General features: G+C 36.7%; 3 protein-coding genes across 3 annotated transcripts in view; 1 reads left to right on the forward strand and 2 right to left on the reverse strand.

Moving 5' to 3' along the window:
- LOC128501354 (carboxypeptidase O-like) overlaps positions 1 to 16410 on the forward strand; it is a 165620-nt gene that overhangs the window by 86565 nt on the left and 62645 nt on the right. The window lies entirely within an intron of this gene.
- Positions 8942 to 9950, reverse strand: LOC128502205 (gamma-crystallin 1-like). The gene is made up of 2 exons (XM_053471968.1): positions 9678 to 9950; positions 8942 to 9278 (listed from the first exon to the last, which is right to left on the reverse strand). Exons 1-2 carry the CDS (start codon positions 9948 to 9950, stop codon positions 9003 to 9005), a joined length of 549 nt encoding a protein of 182 aa, XP_053327943.1. The 3' UTR covers positions 8942 to 9002.
- Positions 14785 to 15674, reverse strand: LOC128501361 (gamma-crystallin-3-like). Its single transcript, XM_053470800.1, has 3 exons — positions 15637 to 15674; positions 15248 to 15490; positions 14785 to 15078 (listed from the first exon to the last, which is right to left on the reverse strand). Exons 1-3 carry the CDS (start codon positions 15643 to 15645, stop codon positions 14803 to 14805), a joined length of 528 nt encoding a protein of 175 aa, XP_053326775.1. The 5' UTR covers positions 15646 to 15674; the 3' UTR covers positions 14785 to 14802.

The following is a 16410-nucleotide window of genomic DNA, read 5'->3' on the forward strand; positions in this document are numbered from 1 at the left end:
AGCTCTACAGAGGAATGTGCAGGATGCTGCAGGCTGGGAGTAGGGAAGCTAAGCAGAGTACAGGAGAAACAGCAAGCAAGGGGGACAGAGCAAGCAAGGGACAGGGGGACAGAGCAAGAAACATAACCAGACAAGACATACATGGTACAGGACATAACAAAGGACAGGGAACAAGGCAAGGAACACAGGGGATGGAGTAAGGAGCCGAAATCCCCAGACGCTTTTCCTTTAAGCAAGGATAGGATATCTTACACTGGGACATGGGGAGAGGAGAGAGGAACCGAAATCCTCAGATGATACAGGGTAAGAGAGGGCAAAGGCACATAAAAGACTGACACACATAAACACAGGACTAGCTTGATAATCTGATAATAATTGGAGATTCCGTCACATCATATGGCCATAGTATGCTTAGCCCACCACTACGCCAAAGTACTACAATATTCAGTGGGTCCTAGCACTGAACCCTGCCTACTGAATAACTAAAGCTGAAACTGAACATTGAATCTATACACAAAACCAAGAAGGACATACCTTTAGACTGCTGACTGAGACAAACATAACAAACGGGTGGGACACACCTTATAAAGGAAACAGAGCTGAAGCAAAGAGCAAGACTGGAATCAAGGAATCAGAGGTACAGGACAGAGCATAGGGAAATCCAGGAATGGATTACTGCAAAGGGAGAACTGTAGCAAGGACTAGTGAAACTGTAGCAAGGACTAGGGAAACTGTAGCAAGGACTAGGGAAACTGTAGCAAGGACTAGGGAAACTGTAGCAAGGACTAGGGAAACTGTAGCAAGGACTAGGGAAACTGTAGCAAGGCAAGGGAAACTAAAGACATGCAGCTCTGCAGTCCGGATGAGGCCTGACAGATAGGAATACAGTTTAAACTTTCTTAAACACTATTATCTATCAAACTTTAATAACAATACCTCAAGCCAATCTGAATATTTATAAGAAGTAAATATTATGGTGTCTTGAATAAAATAACTTTACTAAAACATTGAAAAGATAATGGATAGGTGGCATTAAAATGCATTTGTAGAATTACTTCTCCAGCAGAAAGGTTGTATATGTATCATATGTTTCTACATCTAAACAGAACCAAGGAGTTTTGTTGCAGACCTTCCAAGTCTATATTTGTGTGTGAACATGTATATGGGTCTTCAGTAGGAACAGAGTAGAAACAGTTCTCATTTTACATCAACGCATTTTACATCAACAGAGATTCACATTGCAGCACGGGATCACACACCTGTCACTAACTGGCATGTACATTAAATTGATTGCATTTCATGAATCATGGAAATACCTGGGTTGGAGATTGTGTCAAAATTAGCATGCGCACACTTGTGGCCATACCTCTTCGATATTAGCTGCTAAACTTTCCAACCATAGTTTATGCACTATGTACATTTCCCTTATCTTCATATCCCCCTCCCTCCATCACCCCCTCTCCAACTCCACACCAATTACAACTTGCAAGACGATTTAAGCAAAGCGAGCCCGTAACAGAATTCCAAAAATACGTCACGGTTTTTTCATTCCAAACAGACACGGAAGGATGACCTACAAAATGACACTGTGAATTCTAAACCCAGTCCAAGCAAGAGCTGGAGGATGACACATATGACACAATGAAGATTCTGGAGTATGAAAAATGAATTCAAAACATGCTTCAAAACTTAAAGTAATTTTTACACAAAGACTTTATCCATTTGACCGAGGAATAAATAAAAACACGTATGGAGACCAAGATGGAGGAGCTCACACAATGACCTTGACAGTTATGAGCATCTAGACAATAATGTAGATTCCTTAATGGACAAAATGGCAGAACTTGAGGACTGGGCCACCAGAAAGAAATTAAGACTTAGAGGTGCCTGCAACCTCACAGGGTATCTCAAAAGCCTGTTCCACACACTTTCATTCACAGTCACAGAAAGAGATCCACTCATGGACCTGCCTAAGAGCCCACTCATGGAGTGCCCAAGCCAAAGATCAGCTCTGAGAGATGTACTGGTGAAAGCCATTTCAGCTTTCATTGCCTAAAACTGGTCCTTGGCTGAAACATATGCTGTCTGAAAAATTTGTTACCATTCAATTATATGCTGATTTCTCACCCTACACCTTGACGAAATGAAAGATTGCCGTAAGCGTCTATGGAATCATAGCATATCCCATATAGATAGGGATTACTGTAGTAGCAAAAAACACATTAAGAAGCGGAATATCTCTTAATTAAGTGGAATGCCCATTATAGTCAGACAGCACATACAGTCATGTGAAAAAGACTTTTGTGTTCAAAGTAAACAACTATTAAAAAAGTATGAAGAAAAAAAAATTAGCCTAAAGAGCTTTTAGCAAACAGTTTTAAATCTATTGGGCAAAAGAAGAGGGAAGATTTTCTAGGTAACAGGGAACACAAAGTGAATACAGAATATGACTTTCCATTCTTAACCGTATATATCACGATAAAGCTTTTAATAAATGCTGGCCCATTTCACAACAAGATAACGTACTGAAATATCATCTTCCAGAGAAACCAAAGATTATCTAGAAAAAAATAGAAAATTTAAAATCTACTTTAGCCCCAAGTGCTTTAGCTAGTTTAGAAAAACGAACAGATGATCATTTCTTGTGCACAAAAGACCCCAGGTTTCCATAGGTGTGGGAAATGTAAAATACGCCAATTTTGCAACCTCCAGAAAAAGAGGAAACAGGAAAAGAATATAAAATTAGACACTTTAGACACTTTATTCATTGTAAGTCGAAAAACGTAATTTATCTGCTGGAATGTAAATGCGTGACTCAATATATAGGTCGTACCTCTAGGGTGTATAAAATAAGAGGTTTGGAACCCTTAGGAGGGAGTCGCAACAAAAGTGTTCCGGAACACTGTAACAACTGCAAACTTTTTTCATTCCCAGAGTTCCAAGTAATAGGAATAGACCTAGTATTACCCCACTGGCGAGGTGGGAAATCAAAACAGGAACTCTCTAAGAGGGAAACGGAATGGATCTATAGGTTCCAAACACACAAGAAGGAAGGTTTAAATACCGAACTAGACATTTTGGCATTTATAAGTTGAACATGATAATATTAAATACGTAATCAAATAAACTTATACTAGATCCATACGTTCTATAATATTTTTTTATTTCCATCTATCTGGAGGAAGCTTTTTGCACGTTATACTCATCTTTTTCATTTTCTTATTTACCTTCCTTAGCAAAAGATATTTAAAAAGATACACAGCACCATATATATGAAAGATACACACTGCTCTCTTTTAATACAGAATATGTTCCTTTTTGGTAAAAATAATAGACACCACAAGTTTCACTATGTTGTATGTGCAAGGTTTGAATTATTTTTATTAGTACATATATACAGGAATTTTTACCTAGTTTACTAATTCCTATATAAAAAAAATGTTGGCATTTATAATACCATTCATACACATGCATAAATGTACACATTTCTTAATATTTACACCCGTGTGATCTCTTTCCATGTGATATCCTTTCGGTCCACACACATGTCCGGTGTATGGGCTATTTATATTGCTGATGAGGCACAGACGCTGCGATCTCTATGCACGTTTGTGAGGACCATGTCTCTCACCCTCCTCCCATGCTGCAAAATGAAAACGAGAAAAAAAATGGTTAGTCATTTAAAAAATAAAAAAAATCATTAAAATAATAATATAAATAATATTTTTAAAAAAGTGAGCTAAGTGATGTCATTGTGACATCACTGGCATTAAAACATGTTTAAGAGGTCCCTAAGAGGACATCTAACCATTAAAAAAATGGTGGAGCTTCTTGGCAGAGGCTGTCACTGGATGCTTTGCTGTTTTTCCAGGAAGCTCATGGAGATGTCATGTCTGCAGAGAAGTTCACAGAGAGGTTATTTGTGAGGAGATGAGGATGAAGAAAGAATAGAGTAGAACAAGATGCTAGGCTATACTAGAGAAGAAGTGGAGCTGCAAGACACAGAATAGGAAGGATTCAGCAGAGAAGGTAGGGAGACACTGACAGAATGTGAGAGAGATCTGAAACAAATGAGCAGGATAGTAGTGAATTAGGGATAACAACAAATGAGAAGGATTTGGGAATTGTTATAGACAACAAACTAGGCAACAATGTGCAGTGTCAGTCAGCAGTTGCTAGGGCCAGTAAGGTATTGTCATGCATAAAAAGGGGCATCAATTTGTGTGATAAAAATATAATTTTGCCTCTTTATAAACCAATGGTAAGGCCACACCTTGAATATGCTGTGCAATTTTGAGCACCTATTCTAAAGAAGGATATCATAGCACTGGAAAAGGTGCAGAGGCAGGCTACAAAATTACTATAATTGAACACTTTAGTTATGAAGAAAGGTTAACTAATTTTAATCTATTTAGTTTAGAAAAACAGCACTTCAGGGGATATGATAGCATTATATAAATATATTCAGGGCCAATACAAACCATTGTGTGGAAACCTATTCCTAAACAGGACATAGGACACGTGGTCACACATTTACACTGGAAGAAGGCAAAGGAAAGGGTTTTTTTACAGTAAGGACAATAAGGATGTGGAATTCTCTGCCTGCAGAGGTAGTTTTATCAGTCTGTACAGACATTTATATAGCAAACTGGATGAATACTTGCAAAAACATAATATTCAGGGATATAATTTTGGGGCAATAGCTTCTTGATCCAAGGAGAGATCTGACTGCCATTCTGGGGTCAAGAAGGAATTGTTTTTCCCTAGTTTGTTGCAAAATTGGAAGAGCCACAAACTTTTTTGCCAAACTTTTTTGGATCAACAGCAATTAACAGATATGGGAAACGATGACTTTGTCTTTTTTCAGCCTATATAATTATGTAGCCAAGAGATTAGTCACTGACCTACCTATGAATGAATATAATTTGAAAATGTTGGCAGATGTCTTACCTTCAGTTAAATCAATATTTTACTATACATTTGTTATACATTGATTATGCATATAAAATAATTAATGAAGCGGGTTCAGCAAGTTATGTAGGAGGGCTTGGCTGCTGTTTCTTTGATTTCTGGAAGAAGCCTTGCATTTTAAGAAAGGAGTAGCAGCAGGGCTGGACTGGGAACCAAAAGCAGCCCTGTCTCCAAATGTTTCCAGGGCTGCTTTTCATTCCCAGTCCGGCCCTGCTGGCTTCTGCTGACAGTGGAGAGTCCAGCCTGATCTCGATCTCTTGTGCAGAGGCGGGGAGATCTCCCTGCTGCTACAAAAAATGCTCATCATACATATAAGTCCTAATTGTCCTCTTTTTTGAGGATGCATCTGAACATACAATGGACATATAAAGGTTAAACAAGTGGATTAAAAATAGGAAAAAACAACATTCCCGTAAGCATGCACAGTAAGCATTCCTACTGAATTTAATCAGCCAAACATGAATAGCCAGACCAGAGAGTTATGGAACACACTCCAGGGTTATGGAACACAATTTTGCTCACATCCATATCTTGCTCCACACAGTCATGCTGTTGTATTGTGTTTTTCAACACTGTTGATAATTTCAGCAATATTTCCTGTACTAGCTTTTGTTAAGGTGCGTGCTGGCAGAACAGTTGTGATTTTAACTCTCTCACTTAACTACTCTTTATGAAGGGTCAACATTGACAGGTATCTCCAGAAAGAAGTTCTAAGATGGCTTTTTTTGTGTGACCTATACGTCAATCTGCTGGAAGGCTTTGAAGAAATTCTACCTATTTAAGCATGCATTTTATAGGGTCAGCCAAGTTTTCCCTAGACCAGAAGCTCAGTTAGATTGACTCTTCATAACAGTAAAGTGAATGAGCCGAAACACAGGTCCCCCACAAACATTCCAGACAACTATTTTTCGTCAATAAAACCATAGCGTTTACAGGAAAATTGCATTTTCAACTCACCAAGGACCAACCCAAGTGAACTTCCACTGACAAAAAGCTAGACTGGCCTAGTATGCTGTTTAAATAAATCTGTGGGATTTGTTGAGTATATACATATACACATTAGAAATGCATTTGTAACTACATAATATAAACTTATCTCTTTTGAAGTAAATACTGCAATTGAACAGCTGATCTGGCAGTTAGTTTTCATTATTTAATATTAGATCCTGCTGCTGATGTATATTAATGCTGACAATATATACTAATATTAGCCGATGCTGACAATATATACTAATATGAGACCCTGCTGTCAATTTTATATTGAAATAATTGGACCCTATGCAAGCATTTCTTTGGACCCCACTCCACACGCCCTAGAATAATTCCTTCCACTACTACACCATAAAAAAACATTTGCCACACTCACTACAGATCAGGGGAAGACTGTGAGAGTCAGTGCAGTCTTCCCTCCTTCCGACCCTACCATGACATTAAGAGGTCCTCTCCCCCATAATCATCCCCAGAATCCATGTGTCCTCTCATTCACTAAGCCATGCCTCTCTTTTACATACTCCTTGTAGTTCAGGTATAGATCAAATATACACATAAAACAGCACTTGCATGTATAGTTCAATGAATAAGACATGCAAAGCCTATAATTGCAGTCATACGTAAATAATGTATGGAAACATAGCTGGTGATCAACACATTAACACACAAACCCAGCTTTGTATATATAGATCAATTGAAATTCTCATGTGAACTCAGCATTTAAGGTGTAGATCAAATGAACAGAATCAGACATACAAATCCTATATTTGCAGGTATGCAATAATAATATATGAAAACATAGCATTGCAAGTATTTATCAATAGAACACACAAACTCAGCATTGCAGGTGTAGATCAACTGGAAATCACATGTAAACTCAGCATTGCGGGTATAGATCAAATAAAAAACACACTGAAACAACTTTGCAGGTATTGATCAACTTAATAAGACATACAAAGCCTGTATTTGCAGGTATACATAAACAATGTATGGAAACATTGCATAGCAGATATAGGTCAACAGAATAACACAGAGACCCATCTTTGCAGGTATAGATCAATTGGAATTCACATAAATAAACCCCCTAAATTACAGGTATAGCTCACAGATTGCACACCCCAAAAGCCAGCCCTGGGGTCCACACTGCCCACACAGAACCTGACCAGCACTCAAATTTCACACATAGGCATTGCCATTGTTGCCCCCCAAACACCTCATCATGAGTTAACTTTATCCCCAAAAAGCCTGCCCTATGCCATCTTGGTCCCCAAGGCTCAAACACCCTGCTTGTGTGATCTTCGCCTTTCTACAAATCTATTATACATCTATGATACATGCAAACACTTTTACAGTCATTCACATAATTCATTCACACAATAATGTATTCTTTCACTCATTCACACTATTCATCCACACATTATTTCCTTCTCTCACTCATTTATTTCAGTATTCTTACTACCCCCTTTCTCTCTAGCTACCTCTCCTCCCTTTTCTCACTATCTGCTTCCCCCTTTTTCTTACTATCTACATACTATCTATATACACATATACACAGTCCTTACAACCCTTTCTTCCCATCTCTTACCTTTCTCATCTTCCATCATCTTCAATCATCCTGCATCATACATCATCTTCTTTCTTCCATGCTGTCATGGGAGCGCGAGGTCTGTCACTCCAGGCCTCTGCTTTAGTGCTCCCTCATCACTATGCCCCGGCTATTGATGCAGAGCGCCGGGGTGGCATCATATTTAGAGCCCTTCCTGCCACACTGGTGCCTAATTAATGGTGTCTATAGAAGGCTTTCATTTGCTTGAGAGTCTCATTTGGGTTAAAATGCAGTGCAGTCCCATTGATCCAGCTCTTTGGTAAACAATATAGCCATGACAAATTGTATAGGACTTCCAGGTGCTGTGTGGTTATATAGGAAGCAAACACATATATGTAAGTATTGGAGTGACTGGTTAAGAATGGATTGTGTAGGAGATATAAGTGAAGAAGGAAGATCAACGAGGGAGCATTTACAGTAGTAGTAGTAGTGAAAATTATTAACGTACTGTGTTTTGGTTGTAGTGTGAGAAATGGGTGGATTTTAGCAATATTTCAAAGAGATACATAACACTTTTTGGATTGGTTACTTTACTTCTGTAATGTGGGTCATAGGCAAAGTGCTGATCCAACAAGGTAAATTGTGGAGCCGTCCACAACGAGATTACAGTAAAATGCTGGTAAGGAAATAGGTGACCAGTGTTTTTTATACCATTATGTCATGAGTTCCCCTTTTTTATGTTTAATGTACCCACAGAATTGATATATTGCTTTTTTAAGGACACATAGGGCTTTCTTTTTTATATACATACTTTAGTATGAGCAATACACATTTTTTAGAATTTTACTTATGATATCCTTTATATGTTAAGTGCTACTTCCACAGCAATATCCCTAGCACACAGATTTTGTTCTATTTTGTAATAAATGGATTTTTAGATACCACTCCTGTTTTTGTTACTGTTAAGACTTTCAAGAGTCCAGTTTTTTAAAAACTTTTTTACAACCTTTAAAAACATTTTTATGTAGATATTGCCAATGAAGTATGAGTTGAACATGAACATTGAGTTCCAAACTGGTCCTTAAAAACCATAAGCTACTCTTTTTCTGGTGATTGACCATCACATGGCAGCTAAGTGTACCATTCCATACAGTAAGCTAGTGAACGTTAATGGACTGAACTTCCTTTCCTCATTTTTCATCCAAACATCTGATTGTTGTATACAAAAACATTTGAATAATTATCTAGTTGTTGCAGCATGCACAATCATTTTTTTTTAATATTGATAACTAACATCTGCTTAGATTACGCAAATAACTGTATTTCAAAATGAATTATATTGAATTCTCCTTACTCTCATGTTAGGATATTATTGTTCTAACATATTATTCAACTGTTTATTAATGGTATGTAGATAAAAGTAAGAACACAACATTTTATAAACAAAAGTAAGACTTTTATTGAATTTACTTTTATTGAATTCAGTATTGAATTCTTATGAAAAATAGTGGACTCTTCTGAAGGATCCGACTCTGGGAGTCATGGCTCCCCAGTCGGTATATCTTCTATACTCCCCAGGTCTCAAGTAATACTGATGTCCTCTGTAGTAGGGCTCTTCATAGAACATCCAATATCCGTCAAGAACAAAGCAGGAGTAGATGTCATGAAACTTGAACCTTTCAAAAACCTGGGGACAATCTTCAGTAAATTCCATCATCCGACCTCGGAAATCCTCTCTCTCATAGACCTTTACTCTGAATGAGCCATGGTGCTTAAAATAAAACCATTAATAAAATATCAATTTAATTTTTTTTAAAAAAATGCTATTATTTTAAGAATTTGGTTAAATTGTCATAGAGAAGTTCACTAGCTGAATCACTGTAAAATTGTAGATTTATTATTACTGAAGTTCTTGCTTAGATAGGGGCATGATTTTGTCACTTATATGAACTTAGCACAAATGAATTGATGCTTTCAAATAAAATTAAGTGTGTTAATTGTGGAGTGCAAATATTTCTCAGGTTCTATTTATTTAATGCCATAAATATAAAAAATTCATATGGCAATATCCAATAAATTCATATGATAGAAATAATTACATATAAATCATATATAAATACAATTAACTGCTTGGAAAAAAATTCTTGAGCAGCTTGCTGTGAAGGTTTACCTGAGGGCTCAGACGACAGGATCTAATCGAGTCATTTAAGCCCATCCATTGCTGAAATTCAGGGTATTCTCCTCTGCTAAGATAATACTGGTGTCCTCTATAGTGAGGATGCTCATATAATATCCAGTTTCCACTTGCCACTCGGATGGAATTGCAGTGGCGAAAGTATGAGGTCATATCAGGGCATTCTGTGGTGCACTCATAAGAGCGACCCTGGAAGTTGTGATCCTCATAGAAAGTGATCTGTGGAAGGAAATAAAAAGGTATTTTCATTATATATTATATATTCATGACATATGACAGTGCTGAAGCATGGTTTAGGGATAATGCTTGTAATTGCTAACTTTTTCCCAAATGAAGAAGCACAACAAGGTGGAGCAATCCTATGTATACCCTTGTTGAAATAGCTTTTTGGCTGGTTAAAAAAACCCACAGCTAATAAAAATAATAATAAAAAAATATTTTTGTTACTGCTGAAAATATTCTGTGTAACAGCAGTATTGTATGAAATAACCATTTTTGGTCTTAAATCTTTTAAAATCTCTTTGCCCTTTTTGCCATACTGACCACTCAGTACCCAAATACCCCTGTCTCCCTTGATTCCCCTCTTTTGTAGGAGCTCAGAATGTCTCTAGAAGTCCTGATCTGTTTACAAAAACAGTATGAAATGTGCTTATGCATTAAATTACGCAACTTAAAATACCTTATTTTAAATGCCACACAAAACTTCAGTGCGGAAAAAAAGTATTTGCCCCTTCCCTATTTCTATTCTATTTTTTATATTATTTTTTATCATTACTTTTCACATAGGGACAGGTAGGATTGGATAGGGTTTTTTTCTTCTAAACATGAAATCATCATTTAAAAACTATATTTTGGATTTATATTTTGGTTATCTTGTCTAATATTGAACTTAGTCTGATGACCTGAAACAAATATGTTACAATTATGCAAAAATAGATACTTTTTCACTGCACTGTATATAAATAACTTTAGCCCGAATATCATATAACAATAACAAAAGCCCTTCCCCTTAACCATGCCTCCCCCCCTACTCCTAGAACAAAACTGCCCCCTTTTGGCTTTTGCAATGTTGAGAAGCATGGAAGGTGATATTTATAAAGCCTTTTCATAATAGTAAAGTAAAAATAAAAAATATTGTGCAGCAAATCTACATGGTTCCACCATCACTGTCTAGAAATGTTCTCATTTTATTTTAAAGAGCTTCCATACCAAAACTGGGAAAATGGGACCTATATTTGTTTAATATGGCTGTGTAATTGTTTGACACATATGTGAAAACCTATACCATACCTGACAAGGGGATATTACAATTAGTAAAAATGTTAACGTAAGTTTAAAACTTTTTATATATTGAGTATTGTTTTGGCAACTAAATGAGCCATTGAGCAGCACTGGTGAGATTCTCTATTATTGCCAGTAGAGCTCAGTTTCCACATAGGCTTTAGCAATACATGGATGGGTTTTTTTCAATGATTAGACATTTCTAACAATATATGTACATTTCTGTTCTGTATATCTTTTTTTTAAAAAATGAAAGCATTTAAAAAACTATTGTGCTGTAATTAATGAAAGCTTAAATATGATCTTACCTTTCCCATGTTGAATTAGTTCCTATGCTCAAGCAAGTTTTTCTGTTGAAGAACTAGAGGAAAGGTCTTTATATAGATGTCTATCCCTGCTGATTCCTGCACATAAGTAATGCTGACTGGTTTTCTGTGCAGTAGGTAAAATGTATAGCTTTTGTATTCTTTACTGTGTTAAAGAAGGTTCTTTGTTTCTGTTTTACCCGCATTTTGTGACTCTTCCTAGACAGCATTAGGGTTAGCCAGAACAAGCTTGATGAGTGTATGAATGAGTGCGTCATAAAAAGTTTGCATTAAAGCCACATTGTGTATGTTTTCTTTCAATTATATTTTCATTATGTAAAGATAGATCATCATAACATTTTATATATGATATGAGAATTCCGTATCAGGGGGGCCTGGAATATTTATTTATCATGTTCCAATTACATGTAAGTCAAGTTGCAAGTAAAAATCTTTCAAATGTTCATCTCCCTAAAGTAATAGTAATAGTAGATATATTAAAAAGAATGCATTAAGATACCCCATCTTTACACATCCCATGAGAGCAGATGCATTAAATAACTGTCCAGGCACCTGGGCATTCTGCCATCCACTCATTTGGGGTAGGGAAGGTTAAATATTCATGACAATTGCAAGGGTTTCCCAGACCTTTAGCCCTATACCACTATATTCTCGTATGTTTGGATTATGGATTAATATTAACCAGTAGGTAAGGGTCGTTCATTCCCCAGTGTCATTAGCACCACTTCAGTAGGAATTCCAATAATTACCAATATCTAGCCCTGGGAATGGCAACAAAGTTCATCTTGTGCAACAAAAGTTCACCTTTAATCTTGTGCCCTTCAATAATGATGGTCAGTCATTTTTTTACAGTCTCATTTTTTACAATGTGACTACAACTGAGGCTTTAGTAATTAACTAAGATGCCTTTGGGTTGTCAAGAACGTTATGTCATAAGGATTTCTGTTGAGTATGCTGACGAGCTGCCATTAGTTAGTACTTAGATCCAGTATTTTACCCATCTCACTTGAATTTACCCTGCAAACTTCATAGTCTTTAGGGAATAGACCTACCTGACATAGGAGCTCTTTTGACAAAAATCATCCTGGTGATGTCTCAATTCAGGTTTTAAATCCCTAGCTGCCAGCCAATACATGGAAATAATACAGTTATTATAACCTGTTTGAGCCTAATAAAAATCACTTAATGAATGCTTGCAATAGACTCATTATACTACAAGTAGGAAGCCAGGACCTAAGTGCCAAGTGTTGTATGAGCAAGAAAAAACAATGATTAAAATTAGTGTCAGGTTGTTCTTTTATTGTGTAAGAATACTAACATACTGCATAGGGCCTGTGAGTCTTGCTTCAGGACTGCTCCTTGGGTTTCTATTGTCGTGGGAAAATGATGTCACTGATGCCTCCTTCCAACATGTACTTCTGAGGTAGAACATGTTAGTGACAATTCATGTACACATATTTTTTTAAATGGAGGTTACAGGATGTCTTCCTTTGTATGTCTGCTAATTCAAAATGTCCAATTAGTCACATCCTAATTGTCACATCCACTACTCTAGTTTTTTGTTGCATTACCTTCTATAATCTTTGGGTAGCTAAGGGCTGGGAGGGGTGTGCGACTACCAAAAGCCAAGTCCAGCCAAGTAGGTATTTGATAAAGCAGTCCAAAACACTTTTTGACAGCCGTCATAATGTCAGAAAGGGAAAGCAAAAACACCCCACAAAAGGTACACAGAAAAATCCAGTCATCATGTAGATTTGTCTAAGCCTTTATTATTGTATACTTCAAAGAACAAATGATGGAGTTCTCTGAGGATTGTCCCCAGATTTATGGGCAATCTCTTTATCGTGATATCTACTCCTGCAATGTTTTTGACAGTCACTGGAGGTTCTATAAGATTACATCAGTATTACTTGAAGACTGGAGAGTACAGAAGATACAGTGACTAGGGTTCTATGAATTCCAGAATTTGGTCTTTCAGATCCTATACGCAGTGAAGGAAAAATTGATTTGATCCCCTTGCCCACTAACAAAGACACAATCAGTCTATAATTTTAATGGTAGGTTTACTTGAACAGTGAAAGACAGAATAACAACAAAAAATCCAGAATAACTAATTTCAAATAAGCTATAAATTGATTTGCATTTGTTCAAATCCCACCATACCTAATGTAAAAATTCTACGAATAATTTACACCTTATAGTATGTTCCCTATTAGTGCTGGAAAAGTATGGAAATTCTATATAAATTAGGTATTTTTGAAATCAGGACACCTGTACACTGTTCGCAGGAAAGGAAAATAATCGCTGAACCGACAAGCAAAAATGGCAAAACTGCTCCGGGCTTTGAGGTACCAAAAACCCCTGGGACTGAAGGGGTTAAAAAAATATATATCATGTGTTACACTTACTTATTTTATCCATTTGAACTTGATAATGTTGTTATCCCTGTCAAGGTGACACAGTGGGAAGGTGATTTGTAGGCCTGAAGCAATGGTTTCCAGACATACCTTAATAAGAGGATGATTCTTTCCTTGCAGTGTCTTGAATTTTCATATACAGTATATCAAGGCCAAACATGATTCATCAAAGCAAATGGGCTGTTAACGTATGTAATGGCTTCAGTATTATTTTGTTACCTATATGCGGGGGGTAAACCTGTAACATTTCAGACTTAGGAGCAGACTAAGCAGACTAACAGGATCCCAAGCCAAACAAATGCAAATGCCCAGACTGAAGGACAGAGCAGGTATAAAAGGACAGGGCAAAACTCAGGTAACAAGACTAAGCTGGATAGGGCTGCTCCTGAGAGGGAAGGATGGCCACTAGTGGCTGCAGGTAGACAAGAGTTCAAATAATTATTGAATAGATGGATCCTGACAACTCTAGAGTGTAGAGTATCAGTATCTACATGTTCTAGAGGTGACTGAAGACACATTGGTGGAGTGTATGAAAGTGTGAGAAGACTTCACTAGAGTATTCTATTGATATTATTTTTTTCCCTATGATATCATGTCACTTTGCTAATAGACATTTATTGAGTGATCATTTCTCACTTAATAATGTGTGATTCCTTAATATCATAGAAACTAGAGGCATTCTTTCGTTAGAAGATATGTGTGCTTGTTTTCCGGAGGCTACAGTCACATTAGTGTTTTAACTGGTAACTTATCTAAAACTCTGTCAAAATTACTGCGCTAAGGAACACGTTTTAAATATATGCACTAGGCATTAATGAAACCACTCTTTTGTATCTGTTTACTAGTTGTGATGTATTATTCAAACAACACTATCTTCCAACTTCGGACATATTTTAACCTACTTATATATTAGGTTCTGTTAGGATAAAATTACTTGGCTTTTTACTAGCAGTGTTATATTACAATTAATGTAAGAATAAATAATTAATGTTATAAGAAAACAATACAAAAACGCACTTTACTAGTAGATTTTTATTATTTTGAATTTTTTATCAAGTGGCTGGCATGTTATACATTTTAATGGAGATACTGGACTCTTCTGAAGGAACCAACCCTAGAGTTTGATGCACCCCAGTCGGTGTATCTCTTGTACTCTCCGGGTTTCAGGTAATACTGACGTCCTCTGTAGTTAGGTTCTTCATAGAAAACCCAATGACCATCAAACACATTGCAAGAATGGATGTCGTTGTAGCGGAACTGCTCATAAACCAGGGGACAATCTTCAGTGAATTCCATCATCTGACCTCGGAAATCTTCCTTTTCATAGATCCTAAGTCTGAATGGGCCTCGATGCTTCAAGAGGATAAATAAGAATTGTGTATTCCATCAAATCACTTCTAGTACTTTGTGTGATATTACTATACTTCTTTGCTAACTTACAGGCATGTGAAATTTGATATTATTTAGTAAATGTATTTTTGAATCATAGCCTACATTTACATTTAAGGTATGGGATACTCACTTGTGGAGTTAGATGACATGACTTAATAGAATCATTGAAACCCATCCATTTTTGGAAGTCAGGGTACTCGCCTCTTCTAAGGTAATACTGGTTTCCTCTATAGTTGGGTTGCTCATAGAGTATCCAGTTTCCACTTTCTACTCGAATGGAATTGCAACGACCGAAGTACGAAGACAGGTCAGGACAATCAGAGCTGCATTCATAAGAGCGGCCTTGGAAGTTCCTGTCCTCGTAGAAAATAATCTGTCAACATAAAGATAAGAAAATCAACTCTGTAGAAATCCTTTGATGAAGTGCTATACGTGATAAGAATAGATTACAAATTAAAATCCTTTGATTACAGAACATATAATTCTAATTGCCACCACAGCATCAAAAAATTGTTTTACCTTCCCCATGCTGGTTGATGCTTTGATACAAGTGCTTGATGCTGTTGGGTGAAACCAGGGATGTTCTTATATACACCTTACATTGCTGACATTTGCATACGTTACGCATTATGTCATTATGTTTTTGTGTGCAGTAAGGTAAATGTATGGCTCTATTGTTCAGTTTGTAATAGACTGTTCTGTGCTTACATGGGGCTATTGTTTATAATTGCTTACTAAGAACTACACATTAAAAAAGGTATACAAAAGAATACAAAAAACTGTATTAGTTCCCAGCACAAACTAATTATTGCGTATAAGTAAACAATACTGTCTAATTTCACTCTGCCTTTCTCACACTTTAATTCTCTTTAAGAATCCATTTCTCAAAATACTATCTTTCATTTCTACCTTGCCATTTATAGAAGTAATGTTTAACACGCATATATAAATTTATGTATATATTTCATGAAACCGTGAGAATAACTAGATGCGATTAACTTCAATGCATAAATGCACCAGCTTATTGGTATAATGGTGGAAAATATGTATTATCGAGCAATATATTAATTGCCTGCTGAAGTACTATTTAGAGAAATATCCATACCGCAGGAGCACGCTAAGGTGCTGTATGGCAGTGGTCATGAAATCTCTCCTGCTCACCAGAGCTCAAAGCTCCTAGAAAGAAGTAGGCTTCAGAAGGAATAGGGTCCTTGCAGTGATTATACTCTGGATAATGTCCTTCCCCGATCAGCATCATGCTCAGCATATAGCAGGACAGGGTGAGAAGGTAAG

The sequence above is a fragment of the Spea bombifrons genome, chromosome 7 (genome assembly GCF_027358695.1).
Source record: "Spea bombifrons isolate aSpeBom1 chromosome 7, aSpeBom1.2.pri, whole genome shotgun sequence".
NCBI lineage: Eukaryota > Metazoa > Chordata > Amphibia > Anura > Pelobatidae > Spea > Spea bombifrons.

Coding starts and splice junctions, on each gene's coding strand:
- LOC128502205 (XM_053471968.1), bottom strand. CDS start 9,950: ATGAAAATACCTTTTTATTTCCTTCCACAGATCACTTTCTATGAGGAT. Junction 9,279..9,677: donor CCTGTCGTCTGAGCCCTCAG/GTAAACCTTCAC, acceptor TTTTATTTTAAG/CACCATGGCTCATTCAGAGT.
- LOC128501361 (XM_053470800.1), bottom strand. Junction 15,079..15,247: donor CATGTCATCTAACTCCACAA/GTGAGTATCCCA, acceptor ATCCTCTTGAAG/CATCGAGGCCCATTCAGACT.